General features: G+C 39.1%; 3 protein-coding genes across 6 annotated transcripts in view; 2 read left to right on the top strand and 1 right to left on the bottom strand.

Moving 5' to 3' along the window:
• Positions 1–865: 865 nt before the first annotated feature.
• On the bottom strand, positions 866–9,631 carry LOC137284904 (large ribosomal subunit protein mL62-like). Its single transcript, XM_067816945.1, has 6 exons — positions 9,419–9,631; positions 6,687–6,744; positions 5,823–5,882; positions 4,182–4,264; positions 3,084–3,253; positions 866–1,153 (listed from the first exon to the last, which is right to left on the bottom strand). The coding sequence occupies exons 1-6, from the start codon at positions 9,629–9,631 to the stop codon at positions 1,060–1,062; spliced, it is 678 nt and encodes a 225-aa protein (XP_067673046.1). The 3' UTR covers positions 866–1,059.
• LOC137284905 (uncharacterized) lies at positions 9,623–17,291 on the top strand. 3 transcript variants are annotated; one of them, XM_067816947.1, is made up of 5 exons: positions 9,623–9,740; positions 10,696–10,742; positions 11,649–11,960; positions 13,330–13,413; positions 14,931–17,291. In XM_067816947.1, exons 2-5 carry the CDS (start codon positions 10,724–10,726, stop codon positions 15,125–15,127), a joined length of 612 nt encoding a protein of 203 aa, XP_067673048.1. In that variant the 5' UTR covers positions 9,623–9,740; positions 10,696–10,723; the 3' UTR covers positions 15,128–17,291. The 3 variants fall into 3 exon arrangements, with proteins under 3 accessions (XP_067673048.1, XP_067673049.1, XP_067673047.1); XM_067816948.1 differs by lacking the exon at positions 9,623–9,740 and adding an exon at positions 9,931–9,947 and having other exon boundaries at positions 14,931–16,977; XM_067816946.1 differs by lacking the exon at positions 9,623–9,740 and adding an exon at positions 10,137–10,239.
• Positions 17,292–22,582: 5,291 nt separating this feature from the next.
• The window catches only part of LOC137284910 (annexin A4-like), a 29,910-nt gene continuing 25,191 nt past the window's right edge, over positions 22,583–27,301 (top strand). Inside the window, exons 1-5 of one of the 2 annotated variants that reach the window (XM_067816954.1) lie at positions 22,583–22,716; positions 24,760–24,917; positions 25,299–25,406; positions 26,108–26,176; positions 26,652–26,754. In XM_067816954.1, coding sequence (XP_067673055.1) covers positions 24,771–24,917; positions 25,299–25,406; positions 26,108–26,176; positions 26,652–26,754 — 427 coding nt within the window. In that variant the 5' untranslated portion in view covers positions 22,583–22,716; positions 24,760–24,770. The remainder of the gene's footprint in view (positions 22,717–24,759; positions 24,918–25,298; positions 25,407–26,107; positions 26,177–26,651; positions 26,755–27,301) is intronic. The other variant, XM_067816955.1, reaches the window with a different exon arrangement.

Below are 27,301 nucleotides of genomic sequence, written 5' to 3'. Positions count from 1 at the left end.
ATAGTTTTTTAAGCAAACATAAGTGGGAAACAGAAAAAAATCACAATTATCTTTGCTTACAGTACTCAGAATAACTGTACCAAAGGATCATATAAATGTTGGAAGGCTTGTACTTTTTGGTACACATATTATATTTTTCAACATTATAGTTTTGTATTGTTTGTGTGGGATTAACACTTTCTATATACTAGCAGTGTCAAGAAATGTACCATAATAGAAATGTTGTAAATGAATTTTGAGCTTATTGTAATAAATGGTTGTCGTTTCAATTGTTCTGATAATCTCTATCAGCCCTATTGTAGCATACAGTACTTGTACTGGCTGGAAGGAAAAACCTGTATCACTTTAGTATATCAAACATTCCAAACATGGCTGTCTTGTTAAAGTTGGTTATTGCTTTCGAATTACATGGTGTACCTGGACAAAGTGAGACTGTATTTTTTGTGGTTTGAGTGAAGGGAGATAACTACGTAAAGCTTACTCTGGCTAAGAAAAGGGAGAGAATTCAATTCTATCCAGAGACCATTTGTCCTTTCGTAACATAAAATGGTAACATTAGTCATCTTGATGAAGTTGTTTTACCTAGATTGATTTTGGACACTTATGTCAGATGTTAAGCTAAAATTTCTTAAATCATATATTCCGCTGTAATAAGACATCCATTTCGCATGTCATTTCCTCAAATAAATTCCCCCAAACAGAACTTATGTAAGCTTTTGGGTCTAATCCAAAATCTGTTGCATCAGTTGCACATATACTGGGCTGTGACAAATGCAGAGCTCAAATTTCATACCCCGAATATTCCTCTTTCATAGCACATTCTATTTTGCACCCTCAACCAAATTCCAAAAACAAACACTGCAGGTACATGTATTTCGTTTATGAATTATGGCTACAACTGGATTAATTAAGTCATCATTGCAACCAACCATTCATCTGGTGAGTCTGAAAGGCCGACTCCAAACTCAAGTGGTCAATAATAACCTGTTCATCACCTCTATCACACAGTGGACTACACACTCGCTCACACACACACTACGATGATCATGTCTTCTGTTGTCATGAACCACCAACATTTGGAGTCTGGCGATGTTGTTTCTTGAGAGAGTGTTGTCTTTTCTCCCTCAGCATTGCCTGCTTTGCCTTTGCCATCCTGAAACATGCACCAGTCAAAATGCCTTCTTCATATAATTACATAGGCTTGAGAGAGTTTTGTTTTATGTCGTTTTTAGCATTATACCTGGAACATCATGGTGGGAACACTGGAAACAAACTACAAACATTGTATCCATATGGCGAATCGACCCAGGTCTTAGGCATGATGAGCAAACACTTCAATCATTAAACTCCTCCACCAACCCTCAAAGGCTAGAATAAGATACCGAATTACACAACAATCGTAAAGATTCCACGTTTTTTCCAGCAGTCTGTCAAAACTTGAGATGCAGACATAAATCAAGCACAGATTTTATATTATTGACTATTTCTGAGCACTGCGCTACACAAAATGTATGATAAATGATCACTTTGATTTTCTGAGTTTTTTCTCCGTCTATATAATGAATTCCTGTTGAGAAGTTAGGTGGGACTAAAGAACCCAGTGGTTGATATTGTCACAGACTGTTCTGCTACGTCCTGTTGTAATGTCACAAATGTGACTCGTTTGACTTATCGTTTGACCAACAAAAGAAGTGAATGAGTTTAGTTTTGTGTTGCCTTTAGCAATATTCCAGCAATATCATGGCAGGCTAACAAAAGGACATCATGGGTCATTTGAGATAGTATCAACAACAAACAGTCCAGAGGTTGATATTGTAACAAATGTCCCATGGTGTTCCGTTGTTCTTTCACAGCAAGTGAAACGATATATTTCTGTAACATGATGAACCCCAGGCACTGGGTTACTTCCAACACAAAACTTCCAATTAACTGTTTCATATGACACTTAGCAATTTTGCACATAACAGACTGGGTCAGACAAACTAGTGCCTGATGTTGTGAGCAACGCCAAGTGATATCACCATGACATGATCAGGTCAAGAGCCCAGTCACATGATCAATATTGTCATCTTCGACTCTGACATGGAATATTCATGGAATCTATTGACTGAATAATTTTTCAACCTTGATGAGGAAATCCTCACAAAACAAAGCAGTATTTCCTCCTAAATTCTGACTGCATGTCAACTTTACACACCCACTCACATTGCCCCAAATGGTCAAAAGAGCATTTTCAGTTTTGCCTCTGTGTTGTATAAGCAGGAGAACTACATCTCAAGGATCGTGGGTTGGTTGTAACGCCAAACTCAGCAGTATTCCAGCTACTAGAATATGGCGGGTGTCTGCAAATAATCAAGTCTAACAATTTAGTCTAAGCAATCCATTGATCATCAGTATGTGCATCAATCCGAGCTACAGAAGTGCTTGTTTCAAAACTTCAACGTATCCAGAATAATTGTGCCAGAATAGTTACACTATGTCCAAAGTCTAGCCATATCACACCTGTGTGTTTCAGCAATTACACTGGCTACCTGTCAGAGACTCTCCTTTAAAGTTGTCTGCAACACCTATAAGTGTGTAACAGGGGCTGCTCCTATCACTGATCTCTATGAACTACTTCACCTTTACTAACCAGCAAGATCTCTCAGATCTGCTTCACAGACCCTCCTATTTGTACCCGAAGTCAGAACCGTCAGCTTTGGTCAAAGATCCTTTGTGTAAATGGCTTCCCCACACTCTTAGAACTGCACCATCATACTCAGCATTCCGATCACATCTAGAAACCTATCTGTTCCAAAAAACCTACCCTTCATGTTGATGTGTATCAAATGAACATTATTTAATCCTGTGCTGTGTGACTTTCAACATTGGGTGCCACGAGTATGCATTATGCATGGAGAAATGTGCATTACAAATGGACTGTTATTATCTACACAATTTGGATACGTGACATGTCAACCAAGTCAGCGAGCCATACCACCTGATCTTGTTAGTTGCCTCTTACTGCCTCTTATGGGTTGCTGAAGATATTTTACTTCAAATGTGAGTTTATTACTTCATAACACCAAAGACTGATTTAATACCTTCTCTCTTTCACTGTCTTCTCCTCCTCTGTGAGCTCCCGAGGAAGTTCACTTGCTCCGAAGATGACTGTACGTATTTTCTCCATGCAGTCTGCCTGGTTCAACATCTGTTTCCTTGTCGCATCTGAGGTCATGACCAGATAGCCTCCTTTGGTGATCCTCCCAGCCTCCTGTGAAAGATGGTAAACTCAGATGTCAGGACAGGAAAGCTTCATGCATTGAAGCTGTGGCTAGGAGTTCGGAAACAGAATTTCTTTGTCTCCCAAATGCATATGTATCATAATTATGTCATTAACAAATATAAATCTCATTGCTTGTGCACATGTTTACACGGACAGAGCTCTGATATTAAGATATTAAGGCCATCTTTACAATGTCAATACTGCAAAATAAGAGATATCAATAAATACAGCAAGGACAGAGATCTGGTGTTAAAGAGATAAAGGCCATTTTCAAAATATGAATACTGCAACATAAGAGATATTTATTAACACAGTGATGGCAGAGATCTGATATTAATGAGATTAAGACCATCTTTAAAATGTGAATACTGCAAAATAAGATATATTAATTAACATTTTTTTTCTAGTTCACTTCTTGTGTGACTGGTCCTTAATATTCCTTTTTGAGAAACAGAACCCAAGAGGCTTGTCTTAATGCTTTCCTTGCTGAAACTGAATGAGTTTAGTTTTAAGATGCACCCAGCAACATTCCAGCTATATGGTGGTGATCTGTAAATAATCAAGTTGACCAGACAATCCAGTGATCAACAGCATAAGCATCGACCTACATAATTGGGATTCAATGACCGTGCATCGCCTCTTATAAGCATGGGTTAATGAAGATTAATTCTAACCTGGATCTTCACAGGTTGCTGAAACTGGCAAACTTCATTTGGCTCCTTTGAAAGGTGTCCTGTGTCTGTGCAGTCGCCCCACAAATGGGACAGCATCATTTCTGACTGAGACATGGGGAAATTCAGTTCTTTCTAAGTATTCCCAATATTGCACTTAAAGAGTGTATTATATTGTGACACTGAATGTTAGTGCACCTGTGCAATCAATGTAAAGTTTAGAATGGGGAGGGGAGACAACCCACCTTCTCCAAGAGTCTCTCTCTGATCCACTGTGGGATCCAGTCAGCACTCTCGACATGGAACCGAACCTCAACCTTGGTGTTCACTGCAAGCATACAGTCACCATATAGACAACAGATCATAATGAGTGAGTGAGTGAGTTTAGTTTTACGCCGCAGTCAGCAATATTCCAGCTATATGGCAGCAGTGTGTAGTAAACTTTGTGTTGGAATCAGACAACCCAGTGATCCAACAATACAAACATGAATCTATGAAATTGGGATATGATGACATCAGCCTGATCACCCAATCCTGCTGATTGCCTTTTACAACAAGCATGGTTTGTTAAAGGACAAATCCATCCAAACAGACCAACTGTGAATGCTGTTGAGCCAAAATAATCTTGATCGCTGTTTGGGTATATCTTGTCAATGCAATATTGAATTCTGTGACCCAATGTCAGTGTTCTAGTTGCATTTGGAGAAATGGGCAACACCAGTCAACCAAAGTCTCCACAAACACACATCAAGAAGCATTTTATTATAAACCCAGATCTCATGAGCAGGGGTAAATACATAAATAAACTGAGTAATGTAGCACAGCATAGAAATGTAGCACATCAGACCCCAAGGTTTTGGTATGGAGAAAAAGGAACAATTTTAACCCGCATCTTCACACGATCATGTTTACATATAATATATTATGATCTCTTTTATGTATATATGTTATTGTTAATACCAAGTGTTAGGACAAAGATCATTATTTAGTAATTTTTTCGGCTACTTGATTGGTTCAGAGGCAGTCACGTGACTGTCAACAGAAAAGCATACTGATGCAACTCAGGTCGGATGAAAACTCATACTAAAACTCATATATTTTCAGACTATGTCCTTGGTCAGGTCAGGGTTGCTTTTCGCTGTTCCATAAAAGCAGGTATTCACCTCATCACCAGTCTATTATTGTATATTACTGATCATATGATTCCACCAAAACACAAATGTGTTAAATAACGAACTGCAGGTGTTGCATGTAGTTGCGTCACAAACGTGAGTAGGGCATGACAATCCTTTCATCAGCATGAGCATCAATCCATGCAAATGAGATACAATGACATGCGTCAACCAAGTCAGCAAGTCTGACCACCCGATCCCATTAGTTGCCTCTTATGACAAGTTTGGGTTGCTGAAGACAGTTCTAACCTGGATCTTCATGGGTCGTCTGCAAAAAGGACATTTAGACATGATCTGCAATTTGATCAATGATATGTCCTCTGGTATTTGTGTTGTATAATGAGCACCAAGAACCCAAAGAAGGTGTGGTGAAGATGGTGAAAATCATGTTAGCAATATGTCAACTTACGTCTTGCCCCTATGTTCAATCTTAAGAGGATATTGGAGTATCCTTAATTACAGACATGAGCACTACGAAATGAATAAATGAGATTAGATAACAAAACTGTGTCAGAACGGCTACATAGTCATGGCTGTGAAAATGATTGTAGGTAACAATATGTTTAATTCATATGATATTCTGTCTTTTAAGAATATTGACCTATTCCTACTGGTTAGCCATCAAAATAAATTAGTGATTTCTTTACTTGATCTCAAATACACTTTACAGTGGTACAGGCCATGAATATATATTTTAAGGAAAAGTACACAGACCTTTGTTGACGTTCTGACCTCCTGGGCCACTTCCCCTGGAATACTTGATGTCAAGTTTATCTAAAATAGGAAAGAACAGAATTGTGAGGGAGTATGGTTTTACACTGCTTTTAGCAATATTCCAGCAATATCACTGCAGGAGGCACCAGAAATGGACATCACACATTGTGTCCATTTGGGAAATCTAACCCAGGTTTTCGTCATGACGAGTAAACACTTTGACCACTAGGCTACCCCACTGCCCCATATAACAGAATAAAGACTGACAATCAATAAAAATCTGCGACTTCAGTATATAATCTGCAGATAATACATCAAAACACAACCAAGTCTTCACACTATATCACACTTGCTTGTCCAAATATGGCATGATAATAACAATTTTATAATTTTACAATAAAAATTCATACTGTTTATAGGTAAAGCTCAAATATGCTTGTAAATGAGTGAAATATGCATGTTTTAAAAGCAAGAAATGTACACAACTATACTTGCCATGCTAATATGTATATTAATAATAATGATATACATAAAAATATTTTGTTAAAAATTATGCACATGTGGTCTTGCAGTGCATGACACTCTTATCACTGAATTCATATTTATTGATTTGTCTAACGGGAGTGATCCTGCTAGACTTACTATTATTGCTATGTGTTTGGATTGGTCTTGTCTGCTTCATTATCTTTGAAAACAAACTGACTATCAAATATTTTGGTGGACCTAGAGAAGAATAGTTTAGGGACTGGGAGATGTCCATGAGACTTCTGGCTACTACTGGTCCGTACACTGCAAGGTTTCATATCTCTGATATTCCTGGAATCCTACATTAGGAATCTTAGGATTATGAATATATCTACATACTTATTGGAATATATCCTGAAAACGGCTCTTTCCCATCCTGTGTGACAGAACTTGACTGCTGAAAATATGATAAAAACAATAATTCCACCAATAATAAAGCTGATCATATAATGTGCAAATAAGGGGTGAGACAAAGTTCAGTTCCACCCATGTTCACAAGAAGATTTGACATGATGTTCACACATTCCCTCTCTCTCTGTGTGTGTGTGTGTGTGTGTGTGTGAGAGAGAGAAAGAGAGAGAGAGAGACACGTTTAAATACAACTTCTGTTATACTAGTCACTAAAAAAATAGCTCTATTTAAGATATGGAGGGCATGCCGTGGCTCTGCTGGTCATATCTGCCACCTTGGAACACATACTTATTTTCTAAATTATCATTTCAGATGATTGAGCTTTCGTATCTCACTGATTATATATTATTTATCAGGCATTTTGCCTTTAGTCTCAGAACTTTTCAGCTGCACTTCTGGTTTGTCTTTCAGCTGCTGATATCACAGTTGAAGTTTTGGGTGACAAGTTGGCTTGCAGTGAATTCGTAGACCAGACTGGTTCGTAGACATGGACATCCGGGGGATTTGTAGACGAATTGAGCTGTGGATTTGTAGACGTTAGTAAATGATGTTAGTAAATGGTGCTACTATTAACTATGACATTTGTGTTAACGAAAAGTGTATGAGTTTGTTGAAATAAAACAATATATTAACTACATATGATCAGTGTTTTAAAAAACCAAAAACATGATGAGTGGCGTGCAAATAATAATCTCTGAGTTTTCTGAAATAAAAACCAAACTACATAATAAGTAAGTATGATCAACATTCAACTATGGAAACAAGCCCAGAAGTAGCAGTAGAGAAGAAGGATTGAGTGTGTTGGTCACCGACAAATAATTAACAACACACTTGAGCATACACACACTATTTCACAATCAAAACAACTCACTACTTCCTATTCCCACAGAATTGATCAACATTCAACGACACAGACACAACCCCAGAAGTAGCACTGGAGAAGGTGGATGGGTCACCGCCAAAGTAATTAACAAAACACAATCAAAACAACTCACTAGTTCCTAATTAACATTCACAACAACTAAGTTCAACTGAATGTCTTTGTTGAATAAACAGTGAAAACTGTTTAACAATTTCATTACTTTCTTACTTGCAGCCAACAAACAAATACATATACAAACAGTTATGGTATATAAAACTCAAGATGGCAAAAAGAAATCATTCATCTTATTGTTATTGTTCATAAATATATTAAATTTTTCTCTCTTGTTCATAAATATGTTAAATTATCTCAGTAGTCTTTCATATATTATGTTGCTTCACTCTTATTACGCCACCAGTCCAAGTAAACTTATTCTCAGTACTTTTCGTTACACTCCATCACTGAGTCTAACAAAACCTTATGGGAGGTCGCGTCATTGAGATTGACAGGGATGAGAATGGAAATTTTCATTTACAGCTGAAAACTAGTCGGAGGTTTGGGGGCAACCGGCCCCCAGCCAGGTCCAGGGCGGAGCCTGGTCTGGGGCCCAGGGGGGCGAAGCCCCCCGGAAGCTCCTGGGATTTTGGCATTTTACACACTAAATATGGCTTCTAAAATCAATATTAACACTGTATATATATTTAGACGTTTCAGAAAAATGACCCTGGGGATGTGAAAAAACGTGGATTTCTCATCCCTGGATTGACCAATCAGAACACAGCTTACCAAATCGCGAAAGTGCACATTCGCACATCCCTTATGAACTTTTCATCTCGAAAAGGTTCATACCCGAACGATTCGAATGCTATTAGCTTACGATCGCTTCCGGGTGATGCACAGAGTGTACGTACAGCCATGACAACGGTGAGTCAACAGTCTCTGAAAATAGTGTTTTGACAATATTCAAGAATGTTATCTTGCGGAAATATTAGCTAATGGTAACCATCATTATTGTCATCAGAAACCCAAAAGCATATATACTGCAGGTAAAATAACTGTGTTATATGCTGATTTTTGTTTGTGGAGAGATCTGTGTCGGTGACCTGAATATTTTGAAAGTCCCTCCAATCCCTAAATAGTAGCCGTTGTCTGATTGGTTAAATCTGTTTAAACATCTCGCATTTTACTGAACTGTCACTGGTTGCTCAAAGGTTACCTGACGCGACCTTCTACTAGGTTTTGTTAGACTCAGTGGTGGAGTGTACACTGAGACGAAGTTTACTTAGACTGATTACGCCACTGAACACAAAGTGACATTCTTCACAACAAAAGAACAAAACAATCCCTACATCATCAAATAATCATCACATCATCTTTACATAAAGAGGAGATACAGGATAATATTGGTTCCTTATTCAATCACACTTTTCATGTCCTCAGCTGTTCCAAATTTCATATCGCTGAAAGAGAGCATAGCTTTGTATCACTGAAAACAAAACAAAAAAATCTTCACAATACATAAGCCTGGTGGTTTATCAAAATTAATATGCTTGCAGAATAATATTATTCAATTATATATACACGTCTACGAAACAGTCTGGGTTACGAAATCACCGCGTCTACGAACTGGTTCAGTCTACGAAACCACCGTCTCCCGATTAGTTATGCATGAGAGCGGATACGAACTCGTTAATAACAAAAAGCTGGCGTAACATTCGGAAATCCTTTTTCTTATCACCGTCATATCTATCAAAGAATGTGATCGAAATTAGGACAATCTATCCACGCATTTACCAACCGAAAAAGATGTTGAGCCAAAATAATCTTGATCGCTATTTGGGTATATCTTGTCGATGCTATATTGACTTCTATAGCCCGATGTCAGTGTCCTGGTTACATTCGATGTCGTGGGCGACATCAGTCGACCAGAATATCGACAAACACACTTCAATCCTCGTCGTAGCATGTTTATTATAAAACCGGGCCGGATATAACATGAGTTATCTCCCATGGAAGTGTGTAGCGCAGCAGAGCTCGGGGTTTTCGGAACGGAGATTGTAATAACGAATACGAGCACAATGGCTTTTTTACGCAACTGGTTCCATGATTATTTTGCGCGGGTAAGAAACGCATTAATTTAAAATTACGTAAACAGTCGGTCACTCAAGGATTTCATTCGTACTTTCTCGTGTCATTCCGGCAAGGTGGGTCACGGAAAGAGACGAGTTGTGGATTTGTTTGTGTTACGGAATGAAACGAATTTACGTTCGGCATTTATCGTTAAAACACGGGCGGTGTTCATGGTACTTATTGACCCTGTCATAATGGTTAGTTATATTTCTCAATGCAAATTATTCAGTTAAACCTTATACGGAATTGTTATGCTAACATCTACACACAAAACTCTTTGGCCCAACAAGTATACCACCGTTAACATTTCCATGCGTATTTTGTGCAAACGATTGTGATGTAATCACAAGGCGAGGGCTACATATTTTCAGCGTGCATTATCTTACCTCAACAGGAAAGGATGTGTCGAATGTTGGGGAATCCCCCTTGTGCCTTTTCCCCATATAAAATGAAACTAGCGAAAGGCAGGTTCAGCTGGATGTTATAACGGTAACAACAGTAGTCTTATATACGAGTCCTTAAAATGCGTAATCAAATTTCAGAATTCATATGCAAGAGCGTTATTGTGGTGAGACGATAAAATATATGTTTGTCTCATCAACCGTAACTACGACGTTATTCTATCTGTAAGTTGAGAGACACACGGAGTCTGAGACGGTAAAATTGGAGAAGCATTTTACTAGCAGTTGTTACTAGGATCAAATTTAGTAACCGTGTGACAGAATGAAAGTATTTCAGAGATGAACCTGTTGTGACGCCTTCAAAATAAGTATCCATCCTAAATATTATGTCTTTCTCTCCAAAAAACTACATTGACATAGATCGAAAATCTCAACGGGCATTGTGTCCGGCCTCATCCTTTATATGATTTAAAATTCAAATGATAATGGTCACAATGACATATCAGTTTTGATTTTGAAATATTGAATGTTTGTCTTGTTTCAGCTAACAGACATCTAACACACAAATCAGCATGGCTCGGCAACCAAGTGGTAAGTTTTGATGACAATGTGACAAGTTAATGAAACAGAAGGACTACTTGTTAAAGTAATCAGCTTTTGTTGACTGGAGTTAGCTACAGGCTCAGGACAAGTACTGCCCCAGCACTGGTCCAGATTCAGAGATATACTGATAAGAAAGGGGAGGGAATATCCTGATGATAAGTGCTTGTACCGATGTTGATCATGCAGAGGAATATCATCAAAAGAATTTGCATAACCAAATATGAAGATGTTATAGGTGGAACTTTGTTACTAGCATAATGTTTAGACTCTGCTCAACCAAAGTAGCTGACTTTGATAAATTTTAGCAATATCATTGTAACAAATATAAATATCAGTTTTATACATTGTTATCACTTTGAATCTCCTATTGATATTTTCAGTGAAGACTGAGTCCTTAGCAACCTGGCTTGTTGTAAGAGGTGGCCAATGATGGTTAGACTCCATGACTTGGTTAATGTCATTGAATTCCAGCTGTGTTGACTGATGCTCATGATATTGATCACTGGAATTGGTTATTTACTGATCACTGTGGCACAGATGGAATCTTGCTGAGGGCTATGAAACAAACTAGTACAAAACCAGTATGACATTCATGCTTTACCTGATAAGCATTGGTGCCACTGTGTATCATTTTATAACTTTCCTGGCGCTGCAGACTGCTTTGGGCCTTATGAACCAAGTGTTGCATGTGGGGTGTTGGGGTAGCCTCGTAGTTAGAGCATTCACCTGTCACAACAAAGACCCAGGTTTGATTCCCAACACAGGTACAAGGTGTTATGCCAATTTCTGGTTCCCTTGACTGTGATATTGGTGAAATATTGCTAAAAGCAGTGTAAAAGTAAACTGAACTCACTCACTCACTCATTCACTCACTTACTCATTTCCGTGTTACAGTGACAATCAGGAATCAGTATGTGTATCTTCTTGAAAATGCCACCATCAACGTGTTTGACTGCATCGACAACAACACGGGCCAAAGAGACATTTACTACATACAGAAAGGACGGATTGAGGACTCTGTTCAGTTCCGGGAGACTCGACGAACCCCAAGACAACAACCAAGCTACAATCAACAACCAAACTGGCGTCCCGCACATTACTCTCCTCCCTCATCCTCTTCCTCCTCCTCCGATGAGGATGAGGTAGAGGTGAACAGGAACAACCAGCGTACAGAAATGAAAACAGACAGATACATTGAAATTTTAGGTAAATATTCCTTTGTAATCCTGAATTGATGGAATGTCTAAGTCTCAAGGGACATCTGCAATAAGTAATTAGATGTTGACCTTGTGACAGATATCCCCATTTGTCAGACATCTTGGCTGATGGGTACAAGATACATGCTGTTTAATTTCCCTTGTTATTTGCTGTAATTGTTGTCAAAGTAAGTGGCCCCAAACACAGAAAACAACCTCAACATCTATTTTTTTCTTTCTCCTGGAAAACAATTTCTGTTTCGGACACAGATTGGGATGTAGAACTCACATTATGACCATGGTTTATTTAAAACTGGTGTGATGTTAAACAGATTGGTATTACACTGACATTTGAAAGCAGAGAAATGGACATGCAGCCTTCTTTGAGCCCATGAAGATCTGGGCAAGAACTGATCTTCAGCAACCCATGCTTGTCATAAGAGGTGACTAACAGGATCAGGTGGTGAAGCTGGCTGACTTGGTTGAAAAGTGTCATCATATCTCAACTGTGAACAGAGCTCCAAATAAGGAGCGTATTTCTGCATTTTACTCAATAAAAGTCACATTTACTCAGTTACAAAACTAGGAGTACAAAAAATGCATAAGAATCACTTAAAACTCAATAGGTCTATAATACTTTGAGTACTTTACTCAGTTAAGTAAACTGGCTGGTGTATGATTTGTTGTGGCACCCAAACTCTACAACAGCATTACCTGATGGTAGGCAATGCCTATGTATGCATATACTATTATAGCCACAGCCGCTGTCTGGGATTTACTCTAATAGTCACACGAGCTTTTAGAAATGGCTGTCAAATGTTTGGCAATATGACAATTACTAAAAACGTTTAGTCTATTGAGATGCATTATATTTAGATATTTAGAAGAGTTAGGTACACAATAAGGATGAGAAACTCTGTGTAATAGTACTCAATTCTTTTAACGAGAGGGAGTATACAAAATGCTAGTTATTCCTAAAAAAAATGCAATTAATCATGCATAAACAGAGTGACAGACATGGCGGTAAATACCCAGTTGCCAAAAAGATTTTCTGAAGATCTGTGTGAAGATAACTGAGCTATAAGTAGAGGTAGTAGTCAGTTCTCATACACGATTTGTGTGTGTCCCAGAAATGTCATCCTCAGGAAACTATTGTACTTAGCATCATTGTATTTCATAGCTCAAATGATGTACATTTTGTGATATTCTTTATACCTGTATTATCTTTCCTTGTGTCTATATTATCATTTCTTATGTCCATATGATCTTTCCTTACATCCATATTGTCCTTCCCCAAATCTGTTTTACCTCTCCTTATGTCTATATTACCTTTCCTTATGTCTATATTATCTTTTTTATGTCTATATTATCTTTTCAAGGTTCAAGCAGAACAGTCACAGATACTGAATTAAAAGAACTTGCCAACAAGCTACGATTTGAGGACGATAAGTATAGGAAATTAGGTGAGAAAATACAGTATATCTTACTGAGTGAGTGTTGTTTTATGGCTTAACAAGGGACACAAATAATCAGCTTTCCTTTAAGGACTTAACCCAACTTCCCAGTTGTCAAGCATGTGTTTAGCGTAGGTAATCCTGTGACGTGTTTGTACACAATTCTAGTTTTAGTATATGAGCACTAATTGTGTAGATTCATTGACGTGCCATGAGTGAGTTTGCTTTGACTGCACTTAATTTAGTTATCAGCTTGTTAACTAAAAGTGAGAGGAAGGGATAGAAATCTGCATATAACTTTGTTGAAACCCTTACTAGTGTATAAAGAGTACTGTCAGAGCTAGAAATGGCGTGAGGATCCAAGTTAGAATTGATCGTCCCATGCTTAATAACAGGTGATTAATGGGATTGGGTGGTCAGGCTTGCTCACCTGTTTGACACATGTCATCGTATCCCTGCTAGGTAGATGGATGCTTATGCTGTTGATCGCAGGATTGTCTGGTCCAGACTCATTTAGGAGATAAACATCATGTGTTGGCCAATTTCCGGGTGTTATTGAGTACTAGTATTTGAAGCATGGGAATACATTTGGAACCAATGGTGTGAGCCAGAGGTTTCAAAGGAAATGTTCCTGTGCTTCAAATACCCATTAACACCCAGAAAGTGGCCAACACATGATGTTTATCAACATTGTAACCAAAAGAGTAAACCAAAGGGTTTTACTGTCTACACTCGTTTACATCGAGTACAGCAGTGAAGTGTCATCAGCTGGCCGTTTCAGCTGGTTCCCTGATATAATGGTAGCATCTGGAGTTGCTCATTTGTGACATCATTCTAACTTTAAGTCACAGTATGATTTTAATAACATCACCACTGTTGATGACCCAACAAAACGCTTGCAATGTTTCTACGTGTCAATGCACATCGAATAGTCTTGCAGTTTCATGTTTTTCAACCAGTCAGATTACAGAACATAATGACTTTTGGTTTACAATTGTTTACAAACCACTGCCATATAGCAGGAATATTGCTGAGTGCAGCGAAAAAATAAACTCATTCATTCAAACCTAGACACATGTACAGTGTAAAACAGGGTTCAAACCCATCATCATAGATTTCTGGCACACCAAAGGGATGTAACTCTGCCATGATCAACAGCACAGGCACCCTGTTGTTACAGTACACACAACCATTCTGGATTAACTAAAATCATATACAGTGTAAGCTGTCCAAACCGGCATCTGTCCAATCCAGCAAGTTGTCAACACTGGCATAAAATCTCAGTCCCGTTCATGGCTTGTACATTTATCATCAGGTCTGCAATCCGGCACATTGTCTAAACCAGATTAGTTCTTCAGTCCCAGTTTAGACACCTTCCGCTGTATATAAAAATATGGTGTTTTGAAACTTGAGTGATATAATGTTCAAGCACAGAATTATTTTTTTTTTAATTATGAAACAAAATTGTGACTAGAACCACATTGCAAGCTATTAAATCGTGTCTGATGAGTTTTTGTTGTTTTCAGCTTTACACTTGGAAGTAAGCCAGAATGATATAGACAGGATCAGGAAGGAATATGAAAGACAGGACAGGACAGATATGATCTTTGCAATCCTCAAAGTCTGGAAGTTAGCAGCTGAGGAGCCATCAGTCAGGAACCTAGGACATGGTTTAGAACATTGTAATCTGAAGAAATTTGTCACTGAAACATTGAATCCTTAGAATGTCCTTCTTATATGTTCATGTAACTGCTGATCTTGGTCATTTGTAACCAACTGAAAGGGTGAGCTGTCTGTGTTGTACATTCACATGTGTCACTCAGGTGTCAGTAGTAACCAGCTGATAGGGTGAGCTGTCTGTGATGTACATTCACATGTGTCACTCAGGTGTCAGTTGTAACCAGCTGATAGGGTGAGCTGTCTGTGTTGTACATTCACATGTGTTGGACTGGTTAGGTTGTAACCAACTGATAGGGTGAGCTGTCTGTGTTGTACATTCACATGTGTTGGACTGGTGTAGGTTGTACACAACTGATAGGGTGAGCTGTCTGTGTTGTACATTCACAAGTGTCACTCAGGTGTCAGTTGTAACCAACTGATAGGGTGAGCTGTCTGTGTTGTACATTCACATGTGTCACTCAGGTGTCAGTTGTAACCAACTGATAGGGTGAGCTGTCTGTGTTGTACATTCACATGTGTTGGACTGGTTAGGTTGTAACCAACTGATAGGGTGAGCTGTCTGTGTTGTATATTCACATGTGTTGGACTGGTGTAGGTTGTACACAACTGATAGGGTGAGCTGTCTGTGTTGTACATTCACATATGTCGCTCAGGTGTCAGTTGCAAACAAGTTGCAGGATGAGCTGTCTGTGTTGTACATTCACATGTGTCGGACTGGTGTCAGTTGTAACCAACTTACAGGATGAGCTGTCTGTGTTGTACATTCACATGTGTCGGACTGGTGTCAGTTGTAACCAACTTACAGGATGAGCTGTCTGTATTGTACATTCACATGTGTTGCTCTGGTGTCAGTTGTAAACAACTGATAGGGTGAGCGGTCTGTATTGTACATTCACATGTTTTGCTCTGGTGTCATTGTAAACAACTGATAGGGTGAGCTGTCTGTGATGTCCAATACCTTGGAAGATTCTAGGAATTGTGTATTGGCATGAACAAATGCAATAATAACACATTCATGATTTTGTACTTTCATACAACAAAGACTCATTTCTTCACAGGTCTCCTAGTTATAAACTAGATAGACCAAATTTTAGGAGTGTTTTCAGGTCATGGTTATAACATCCAAGAAAAGTGCTCAGGATTTTCAAGATAATTCAATTGTAAATTAGAAACAAATAAAATATTGTATTTGGGGAACAAAGTTACTGTGTCCAACTGTCAAAACAGAACTGTTGTTTAATGTTTGGCCAGTGTTCAACAACAGTTAAATGTGACACAAAGTGAGGTGAAATAGTAAAAAGGTTCACCTGCTAAGAGAAGGTTTCATTTGGAAAAAGGGTTCATTTACATATTTTATTTTCTGCTTAATATAACTGCACAACATATATGAAAAGGTATCTAGAATGAGTTATACTTCACGGCCATCAGACCTGGGAAGGAAACAAAATTGGTTACGATTTCCAGTGATGTACATACTGATCCAAGCAGATACTATCTGCCACATTCTTTATGGTGAAGAATTGGACCTTAAGCTGTATGTTTTCAGCTGCATTGATTGTATCCAATGTGTTAAGAATGGACTTAAGAAGTGCGTAGGGCTTTCAAAGTTTTGAAAACCTTGGCCCACAAGTATGTTTATTACGAAAAGTTTGTATAGACCTTAGACATAAAGATTCCTGTCTGTTTATTGTAAATATATATTGTCAGAGTTGATACTACAGATGTACATATTGAGCCAAGCATATATTAAGTCTTATACATGTAGTATTGTCTTGTAGCTCCTTAAAATCAGACGCAAGTGATCACCATGGTTGATATTGCCAAGATCTGATTTTAATGAGTTTGATTCATTACAAAAAACTTTCTGTCAACACAGGAAATAAACATGTGTACACTATCCATGCTTTTATCATGTATTGTTTGTCTTTCCCATATCTTTCATTACATCAATTGGTGATTGGATAACATTTTTATGTAAGTGAGACTGTTGGTTTTACGCTGCATTTAGCAATATTCCAGCATCAACATAGCACCTAGGGCTCACCAGAAATGGTCTTCTCTGTAACATTGTATTTGTATCCATATAATCAGTGTTTCAATCCGTTCTCCCGTACCTGAAAATCGCCGGTAAAATTCGTAGGGAACCGCTAAATTGAAAGCTAGAAGGACATTGTGACCCTACTGAAATAAAAACAATCATGAGTAAATGACAGTCTTGGCTCTGCTTTCATGGTAAATAATTGTTCCGTTTCGGAAATACGCAGGCTAAAAAACGTTTATAATGACAGTCGATCCGACATGTTGTGATTGAGCAACGTAATGCGCACACGCACACGCACACGCACACGCACACGCACATACACAAACCAGTGGTGAAAATAGCCTCTGGCCTGCTAGCCAGTGCCTAGTAAAAATCCAGTCTTGCCAGTAAATTTCCACAGTTACTGTCGCGGCTGGCTTGCGGATTTCCGGGGGGTGTCACTTTTTTATGGTATTTTACCTTTTTGTAAGTACTAGTGAATTACAGTGTGGTCCAGTAACTTTGAGGCATAGCTTGGTAGATTGGTTATCACTATTTGGAAACTATTTCGCTCTCTGACACATACACACCTACGTACACAGTCTTTCCTCAGTAGTCCTTACCCTTGTTTGTCTCAAAGGTCTTCCGTGATCAAGTGAACGCACCGTCAGCTGGGAGACCGACACGTGAGATTCATGACTACCTCGTCCCCAATATATTTATAATCAAAATTGTATCGATGCTGCAAGACCGAGTTATCTGATCTTTGACACTACCGCTGAATGATGCCAATATAAGGAACAAGGTACACGTTGACCAAACTTTCACTTCCAGGTAACAGTGCTTGTACATTAGATTACACATTAAATATACAGATCAGTCTCACGTAATTCACAATGTAATGCCCGCTGACGCGAAAACAGGGTGGTTAAACGACAGCGGCGGTTGAGCTGGTACAAAACCATACCGCAAAACATTCTGCCACAACACACGTATTCAGGTCGCTGTACTACTAGTTAGAGTTCCATCCACAACGTTAAATCGCGTTTCACCTAGCTCACCTATCAGAGTGAGCGAATGGATTAGTTTTTTCCCCCGCTTTTAACAATAATCCATTAATATCAGTGTGGTGAAAACGGGCCTCCACCAGAATGGGCTTTACAAAGTGTAACGTGGGGAATCGAACCTAGGTCTTCGGGGTGACGCGTACGATCACACAAGTTAACCAATGAGCTACCACAGAGCTCCTCACCTACAGTGCAGAGAATCTGTTCCCGATTCATAACAGTTAATGTTGGGTTCTTAATAAATTCCTGTATCCGAGAGAGAGAGAATGAGAATTGGCGTGAAGTGCTAGGTGCAACTGCACTTTACTCTGTCAGAGAGAGTGATATATTTAGAAGAAAATATACTAGCCCGTCGGGCCAGTGACTGTGGTGATTTACTGGCCCGACTGATTTTTTAACTTTTCCTGGGCTATGGGATCAGTGGCTATTTTGCACACCGCTGGAAATAATATCATGTTATGTCATGTCTCTGTATTTTATGGGTATGTGTTAATGTGTTAGTGTCCCTGTGTGTCCTACAAATCCAGGACACAAATATCAAACTGTTGAGCTTGTGGTGCTAACAGCATGCTCAAGGGATTGTATGGCTGTGGCAAGCGCAGGCTGTGTGCCTGTTCAGCGTACATGTAGACATTTACTCATTCAAAGTTTCATTCCGGCTCCCCCGTAAACGTGTTACAACACAACAAAATCTTTATTACCCACACGATACGAAACCGCACCCTCCGTGTCAGACGTCCATTTCGTCGTCAGTTAGCGCTTGTATCCGCACAATTGTAAAGGAATTTCGGGTGGTGTGACCTTTCTCGGCCAAACCCAGAAACAAACCTGGGCCTAGATTTTCGAAGCTCTCTTAGCGCTAAGACAGTCGGAAATGCCATCTGTCTTAGCGTTCACAGGGTTTTGAAAATCTAGGCCCTGCAGCAAAGAAAAGCTGTGGGTCCGAGGGGTTATCAGTGGGCTTCGGGCCTAAGCACCCACGGTAATTTCGAACCCTGTTGCCTGGTATACATGTACCCGCATTCGTGCGTTGCAACACTCCTGCAGATGTCGGCCTTGAAACGTGCATGTATATAGAGGTACACACCTGTGCAGGACGGGAATATTGGAAACTCTGGATGATGGAAGGATGAGGATGTGACTGCTCCGTTATTGCTCACTGCTTCAAATCTACAGCAGGTATAATATTTGGTGAAACAAATATACAATTGAGAGATACAGAAGTCGTCTGGTGAAGACAGAGGCCTCGATAACTTGAATTCGGTTATCTCGATCCACCCTGTTATTCTGTTAGCTCGACCTATACTCAATACGTATGTCCTGGTATATACGTACATGTTTATGGATCTATTTTACGCCGCCTCAGCAATATTTCAGCTATATGGCGGTGGTCTGTAAATAATCGAGCCTGGACCAGAAAATCCAGTGATCAACAACATGAGCATCGATCTGTGCAATTCTGAACCGATGATATGCGTCAACCAAGTCAGCGAGTCTGACCCGATCCCGTTAGGCGCCTCTTACGACAAGCATAGTAGCCTTTTATGGCAAGCATGGTTTGCTGAAGACCTATTCTACCCCGGGACCTTCACCGATCTCAGACTCCATGGCTTATTTGTTTGACACGTCATCGCATCCCAATTATGCTCATGGTGTTGCCTGGTCCAGACTTTATTATTTGTCGACCATCGCCATGTAACTGAGTGTGTACCAACCAACCAACCTGCTCCTGATCGAGGCCTGTCAACAGTGCGGACACAGATCCATGTATGTATGATGGTATGTATATATACTCTTCCAAAAAAGAAGGGGATCTTGTTTGGTTTTTATAATATTTATTTACGATTCAAACTATTTGGGAGATTTATCGTCAATCACTGTATATTATATTATTGAATGTTTTGAGAGTGCATCACCATTTGCACTTCCTTACAACCATAGTTATTTGGAATGTAGTCGCTTTGGGTAGATGGTTGGTGTGTGACATGTAATTTGCATGTATACGATATTCATATTAAAACAAACGACTAGAAACAAACACTAACTAATGTGTGATGCAAGATGAGTGTCAAATTTAATTGTCTTAGTGATTTCTCGACCTTTTTGAAAAACAAACGTCAAAATGAAGAATGGGACCTCATTCACGTGTAAGGGGCTACTGCGTTGTGCACGTGCATATCATTCGTTGTGTTTAGGGGTGGTAATAGAGGGAAATGGTGGTGCGTTCATAAGATGTCTGTCCTTGAAACGTTTGTTAACGTTTACACTTCCTATCCAAATTGAAATGTCATTATCCCCTACGCTTTTTGAAGAGTCTACTACAGTCAGATTGCGAAAGCAGTCCTGTCATTTCGTGTAATGATTCAGCCATTTCACGTTATTGTGTATAGGAACAATCAATATACTTCAGGCTTTTCATGAGATTTCACTTAACAATTTAATGGATGTAAAAATGGATCAAAATTTCAACATCACTTATTGTCACTAGCAGATGCAACTAGTGTGGTAGCGTCTGTTGCATTTCAGCTTGGCTTGGAAGCTTTGAAACACCTGTTTGTTTCATAGTTGCTGTGTCCAGAACAGCCACACCTCAGAAATCCTCGTCCACCACATATAGATGAAATTAAGTTTCATGAAGTAACTTAAGGATATTGATTATTGTGACACAAAATGACAGACCCTTTCAGTCATTTCACGAAATAATCGATTTGTTTTCACGATCTGACTGTAACATATCCACCAGATGAACCAGGCCCTTGATGAAAGCAGATATTTTATAGTGTCCAGTCTTCAGCACTACCCTTACACTGGAGCAAACTTCTGACACAAATCTGCATGCAAGAACACAAATCTGCTCACACAGACAGAAACACAAATCTGCAGACAGGAACACAAATCTGCAGGCAGGAACACAAGTCTGCAAGCAGGAACACAAATCTGCACACACAGACAGGAAAGGAATCTGCAGCCAGGAACGCAAATCTGCAGGCAGGAACAGAAATCTGCAGACAGGAACACAAATCTGCACACACAGACAGGAACATAAATCTGAAGACAGGAACACAAATCTGTAGACAGGAACACCTTCTTTATGGGCAGTCAATCCACTTTGGTCTCCTTTATGGCATGCGTTGTTTTCCGGTCCCCGCAAGGACCGTATGATCTGAAGACCTCAGAAAGGTCTAACACAAATCTGCAGGCATGAAAGGGACACACGAACTAGTGACTGCAGTAGATTGAGTGTAAACGTTTATCTCGTACTCCCACGCGTGACTCCATCACAAACAGACGTGATTAACCGACTGTTTTGTCAATCCATGTCACGGAAACTCTTTAAAACAAACAACCCAGGATATACTCAACGTGACACATCTCCAGCCATCATCAGTACATTGGTCGTTTTGAAACCTGAATACAGCTATATATTAATATATATTTGTACTTGGGAAATTCTAATATCAGTATTCGTACCGAAGTCTCTTTGTACTGATAAATGACTTCACAGCGGCACAAGCAAAATAGCCCTAAATGAGTTAAACACAACCTGGAATTCGACACATTTAGTTCGAGACATCATGGTAAAAATAATGCTAGATAAAAGGAAATCGGTATGAACGGGTTGAGTTCAATAGTGATGAGTTCAACACAACAGAAAATCCGTCTCAATCGAGTTCGAGACATTGGGGTTCGACTATACACGGAGATTATAATAGGAGTATGGCCGATAAAATGATTTTGCAAAATAAATGTAAGCATCCTTACATTTCCCGGCCAAGTCCACTCAACAACCATCCCAAACATGGCAAGCACTTGATAGAGATGCTAATTGATTTAAATCCGTATTATTTTTACATTAAAAGCCAATGCACCATCCCTAAAGATAAAGCTGAAATATGTAGCAGGGAAATTCGTGTTGTGCATTTCTACTTATACTGACTGGATACTTCGGTGAACAGCTCCATCTAGTTTAAAAAATAATATACTAGTATTTATTTATCTAAGTTTACTAAATACCTGTAGTCTCTCAAGAGCATATATATTCTGGTCAGTGCTATTTATAAATGTACACCTAACAGAAGGTTATAATGTAATACGTCTCTTGTGAGCATTTTATCACATGACACGAAATGAATTGATAATGACGTTCATCCGTGTTTTCTGACGTCACGGTCACTTTCGCAATGCTTTATCACTGGATGCGTTTGTGCGATTAGATCGTGAAGTTAAAATCATGTAATAGAGTGATTATCCTCCAGTTTCCATGCTTGTGAGTACTTTGCATATTTTCTGTTCCAAATGAGGCACAAATGACACATGTGACGTCTATATTAACTAAGCTGTATAACCATGCAATTAGTCTACGTTCACGTTTTACATTAACATGTCGCGCCAAAACGCACCAAGGATAGGTAACTCTCACTGGTATGTGGCAATAATAGCGTTCACGGAAGAAGATACGCCTTGAGAGTGTTTTCGCTTCAATTTAACATTTGAGATTGTTAGTTGAAGACAGGTTGTGTTACCTGGAGTGAACAGACACCAAAGGTACGTTATGCACTGTGTAGCTGTGAGAAAAGGCTTGATTTGGCCATTCAGTTGATGATATGCTGGTCAATGAAATATCGACAATATGTAGGCCATGGACACCGGATTAGGAAATAACACTATTAACATCGGCGAGACTAGAAGCCTGCTTACTGCCGGTACATTGCAGTGTTTACAGAATAAATATGTTAACTTAAATACCACATTCATCTTGGATACACTGTTTCGTGTTTTTGTAAAGCGCATTATAAATGTCATAGATTCAACAAGTGATGTGGGGACATTTGTGAAAATAAAAGATTGTGGATCCTAGATTCTAGAATGTCGAGAGTATTTACCAGGTATGAAGATCTAAGTTAGAATTGGTCTTCAGCAACCCATGATTCTCAAACGAGGTGACCCTTGAAGGGCCCAGGGTAGAATATAGGCCTTCAGCAACCCATGCTTGCCATTAAAGGTGACTATGCTTGTCGTAAGAGGCGAATAATTGGGTGGTCAGGCTCACTGACTTGGTTGACACATGTCATCGGTTCCCAACTGCGCAGATCGATGCTCATTTTGTTGATCACTGGAATGTCTGGTCCAGACTTTATTTACAGACCGCTGCCATATAGCTGGAATATTGCTGAGTGCTAGAATAGCTGGAATAAACTCACTCACTCACTCACTCACTCACTCACTCACTCACTCAAAAGGGGCGACTAATATGCATGATGACTTGGTTAATAGATGTTAAAGTACCTCGATCACATAGATCGATGCTCATGATATCAGTCACAGGATTGTCTGATTAAGACTCATTTATTTATAGACCACCATCATAGAGCTCGACCAGCATTTAACAACAAACAGATAAAATGAATTATTTACAATTTGTCCAAACAAAAAGCTTAAGCCAGCCATTCTGCTTGGTATGGGACAATGTTTCACCTATCTTTTATTGGCTGATGGAGAAATTCACAAATAAGAGAATATATGACTGTCTCATCACAACACTTTGCATCAGTCATGTTTAGACCCTGACACTATTATTTGGTTTTCTAACATGCAAATAGAAGTTGACAAGCCTTTCAAACAGCCGTATTATGTGTCCAATACTAAACCAAAGCTCATAACAGTTTAAATATGTGAAGAGCACTATAACATGGAATTTTGCAGAAAGTCTTTGCAATGTGATGGAGCTTGTTTTTATACTTTGCACAACTCTAACTTCCTCCACTCAGAGTATGTTGTGGAATGTTAATGTCATCAGAGACCGTATAATATATAATTATATGGTCTCTGATGTCATGAGAAACATGTCATTTGGAAAGAATGTTGCCAAAAGTAATCAGTCTGAAAGCATAAAGAAGTCAGATTTTCTGGAAACAGTACTATTGTTCTCAACATAGTAATAATGTCTGAGAAAGAGACCAAATTTGTAATGACCCAAATGGTGACATAATGCTGGACTCATTACAGGTGAGTCTTCTTATACCGTCTTAAACTTCTTAATCACACTCTTGTAATGTCAGTTAGCTGTGAAATATTCAGCACATCCTTCTCTTTTTTTCTTTGTTTAAATCAAAATTCTTATGATTGGATATATACATAGATAATGGTTTTGGAAGTATGAACAGAAATATAGCCATGATATCATGTAATGCACATTCTGATTGAGCTTGCTCAAGCCAGAGGAAAATCAGTATCAGAAAGTAGTATTCGGGATCTTTTGTAGCTGGTGGTTAAGTAGATGAACGATAATGAAAACAAACCCTTTCATATCAATGATTTCAAATCTACTTGGACAACATAGTGGATCTATGGGACACAGAAAATCTGCTCTGTAGTATAATACATAACTAACAATGTAAACTGATAATAGGCTACTAAAGGCCAGTATTCTAACATGGTCCTTCACTGGTATGATAGAAAATCTCACTGTATTGTTTAGTGTAGAAGACATTCTTCATTTTAGACATTTATGCTAACCCACAAGAGAAATTTCTTGAAATATTTTAGTACATTCATTCTTAATGAATTCTTATTGTGCTGTGTTTAAAGGAAAAACAAACATGAGTTATCCCCCTTATGGACCACCCGGCGGCTACCCTCCAGCAGGTGGAGCCTACCCCCCTGGTCAGGGTGGTTACCCTCCAGCAGGGGGCATGCCAGGTGCCCCTTCCTACCCAGCAGCACCAGGCGGTTACCCAGGTGCACAGGTGAGCACTACCATGTTATTGGTTCTGGAGCATCTGGTCATTTTGGAAAAAAATGAATATTTGACTTTGGCACAATAAGCTTGAAAATGTATATTATGAATATGATTTATGCATGGACACATGCTACATTATGCAAAAACACCAGGGATGGGGTAGTAGTGTTCTGCAGGTTTGGAAATTAATAAAGTTATTAATTTACATTATATAAACTTAAAGAAATTATAAGCCAAAAGACAACACCAGTTTGTCTTCATTTCAAATACATCTATTAAGTGAGGTTTGCAGATTTCTGTCAATTGAAAGTTTGGTATTTTGTTCCATATTTAAGAATTGTATTTCTAGTGTGTATTTTTACTGTTGTCCACTGATGTATTATTCCAGGTGAGTATGCCCACACCTGACTCAGCTTCAGCAGCAGCATATGGTTCCGCCCCAGGAGGACTACCGTACGCCCCACAGCCAGGCGCTCCTGGTGGGATTGGATTTGGAGTGAGTTCTTATATCACATGTACATATATAACTACCCCAATCAATAGCTTAGTTCAAATTGGTCTTTAGCGAACTATACTTGTCGTAAGAGGCGATTAATGAATTAACTGCCTGGTGCTCCTGGTGGGATTGGATTTGGTGTGAGTACTTGTATCACATGTACATACATAAACTATGTTATTAAAGATCTGGTTTCAAGCTGGTCTTCTGCAACCCCACTTCTTGTCAGAAATGACTAATGGGATTAAGTGCTCAAACTCACTGACTTTGTCAATGGCTTTATACTTCAGTGGTGTAGATAATGTGAATAGTACAGACTTTATTAACAGACAACTGTCATTGCTGAGTTCAGGCATACATGGGGCCGTGGGATAGCCTTGTAGTTACAGCATTTTTTAATGTGCCTTGGATCTTGATTCGATTTCTCACATGGGTACAATGTGTGAAGCCCATGTCTGGTGTCTTGCGAGTGATGTTGCAGGACAGTGGCTAAAAGTGGCGTAAAACCATTCTCAGTCACTGAGGCAGACACACAAGCAGACAGATCGAGATGACAAGAGCTGCCTTGTCACTACAGTGAATATAAAATGAATGGCCCTTAATTCTTTTCTCTTGAATATGCCACACACTGATAAGAAAAGGTTACAAATACTCTGAATCACATCCGGTGTCAATCACAGTCCTACCGTTTTCTCTCTTAGGGTCCACCCCAGGTAGCAATGCCATCAGGCCCCAGTGCCAGTCAACCAACATACCAAATGCCAGGACAGGTGAGACGTTTGGTGTAAATGTGACTCAAATTAGATTGGAAGGATTCATTTCATGTGTTTATGTTGTGCAATTATCATTAATTGGGAGTAAAAACTATAATATGAATATGATACATATTTGATAAGAACTGTTGTTCGATTGGAACAGTAGAAGGTGGAGGTTAAAACACTGAAGCATGCAACTTTATATTTAACATCTTTTTGTGTATTGCTTAGAGTGACATTATAAATAATTTGTTACCCATACAGTCATACGCTTCATTGTTTAGCTTATTGAATATTTTATTCATAATATTATCAAATGAAGATCCATGTTAGAATTCGTCTTCTGTAGCCCATTCCTGTCATAAGTGGTAACGAACAGGATCAGGTGGTCAGGCTCTCTGATATGGCTGACACATGTCATTGTATCCCAGTTGTGTAAATCAGTCCTCATGCTGTCTGCTAATAACAACCCACATGTTTTTATTCATAGCCGGGAGGGTATCCTCCCCAGCCATACAATGCTCCCCCACAACCAGGCTACGGACAACCCCCAGCGGGTGGGTACCCAGGCCAGGCCCCGGGAGGGTTTCCAGGTGGGTGGTGCCACTGGTGTGTCTTAGCTTGAATGCCTGTAGAAAGACAAGTTTCCATGGAAACACGACTTGGTTCCAAACATCTTTGATGTTTTTTTTCTGGTGCATATGGCTTAACGTTTACATGCTAGGTTCACACCCATCAAAAGGAACTATTACATGCATTTGCAAATTTGGAATTTTTAGTGTCATTTGCCTTGTGGTCTAAATATATAACTGAAGTCAGATCTCTTACTTCTGAAAGTTTCTCCATAAGAAATTTGAAATTGGATTGCAACCAATCGGAGGTTTTCTCAGGTGACAATCTGATCAACTTACGCTGCATGAAAAAGATTAAATGTTTCTCGGGCACATTTTCATCAAAAGTAGGAGAGCGGTAGGACTTTTTGAAAATTTTTGAAGTGATGAGGGAGGAAAACATTATTTTTTTTTCTCTCAGAAATACAGCTCGGAATGTTTTGCACATGTTAATGAGTTGTAGATTCAGTCACTCTTGTTCTTTCTGACACTCATTCTTATAGTGGACAAATGTCCAAAAGTCTTGATG

The sequence above is a fragment of the Haliotis asinina genome, chromosome 5, assembly GCF_037392515.1.
Source record: "Haliotis asinina isolate JCU_RB_2024 chromosome 5, JCU_Hal_asi_v2, whole genome shotgun sequence".
In the NCBI taxonomy this organism is placed as follows: domain Eukaryota; kingdom Metazoa; phylum Mollusca; class Gastropoda; order Lepetellida; family Haliotidae; genus Haliotis; species Haliotis asinina.
This window is presented reverse-complemented; position numbering and strand designations above follow the sequence as displayed.

Coding starts and splice junctions, on each gene's coding strand:
- LOC137284904 (XM_067816945.1), bottom strand. CDS start 9,631: ATGGGAGATAACTCATGTTATATCCGGCCCGGTTTTATAATAAACATG. Junction 6,745..9,418: donor TTGGCTCAACATCTTTTTCG/GTTGGTAAATGC, acceptor TCATATTTTCAG/CAGTCAAGTTCTGTCACACA. Junction 1,154..3,083: donor AAGACAGTGAAAGAGAGAAG/GTATTAAATCAG, acceptor TGCATGTTTCAG/GATGGCAAAGGCAAAGCAGG.
- LOC137284905 (XM_067816947.1), top strand. Junction 11,961..13,329: donor CAGATACATTGAAATTTTAG/GTAAATATTCCT, acceptor TATCTTTTCAAG/GTTCAAGCAGAACAGTCACA. Junction 13,414..14,930: donor CGATAAGTATAGGAAATTAG/GTGAGAAAATAC, acceptor TGTTGTTTTCAG/CTTTACACTTGGAAGTAAGC.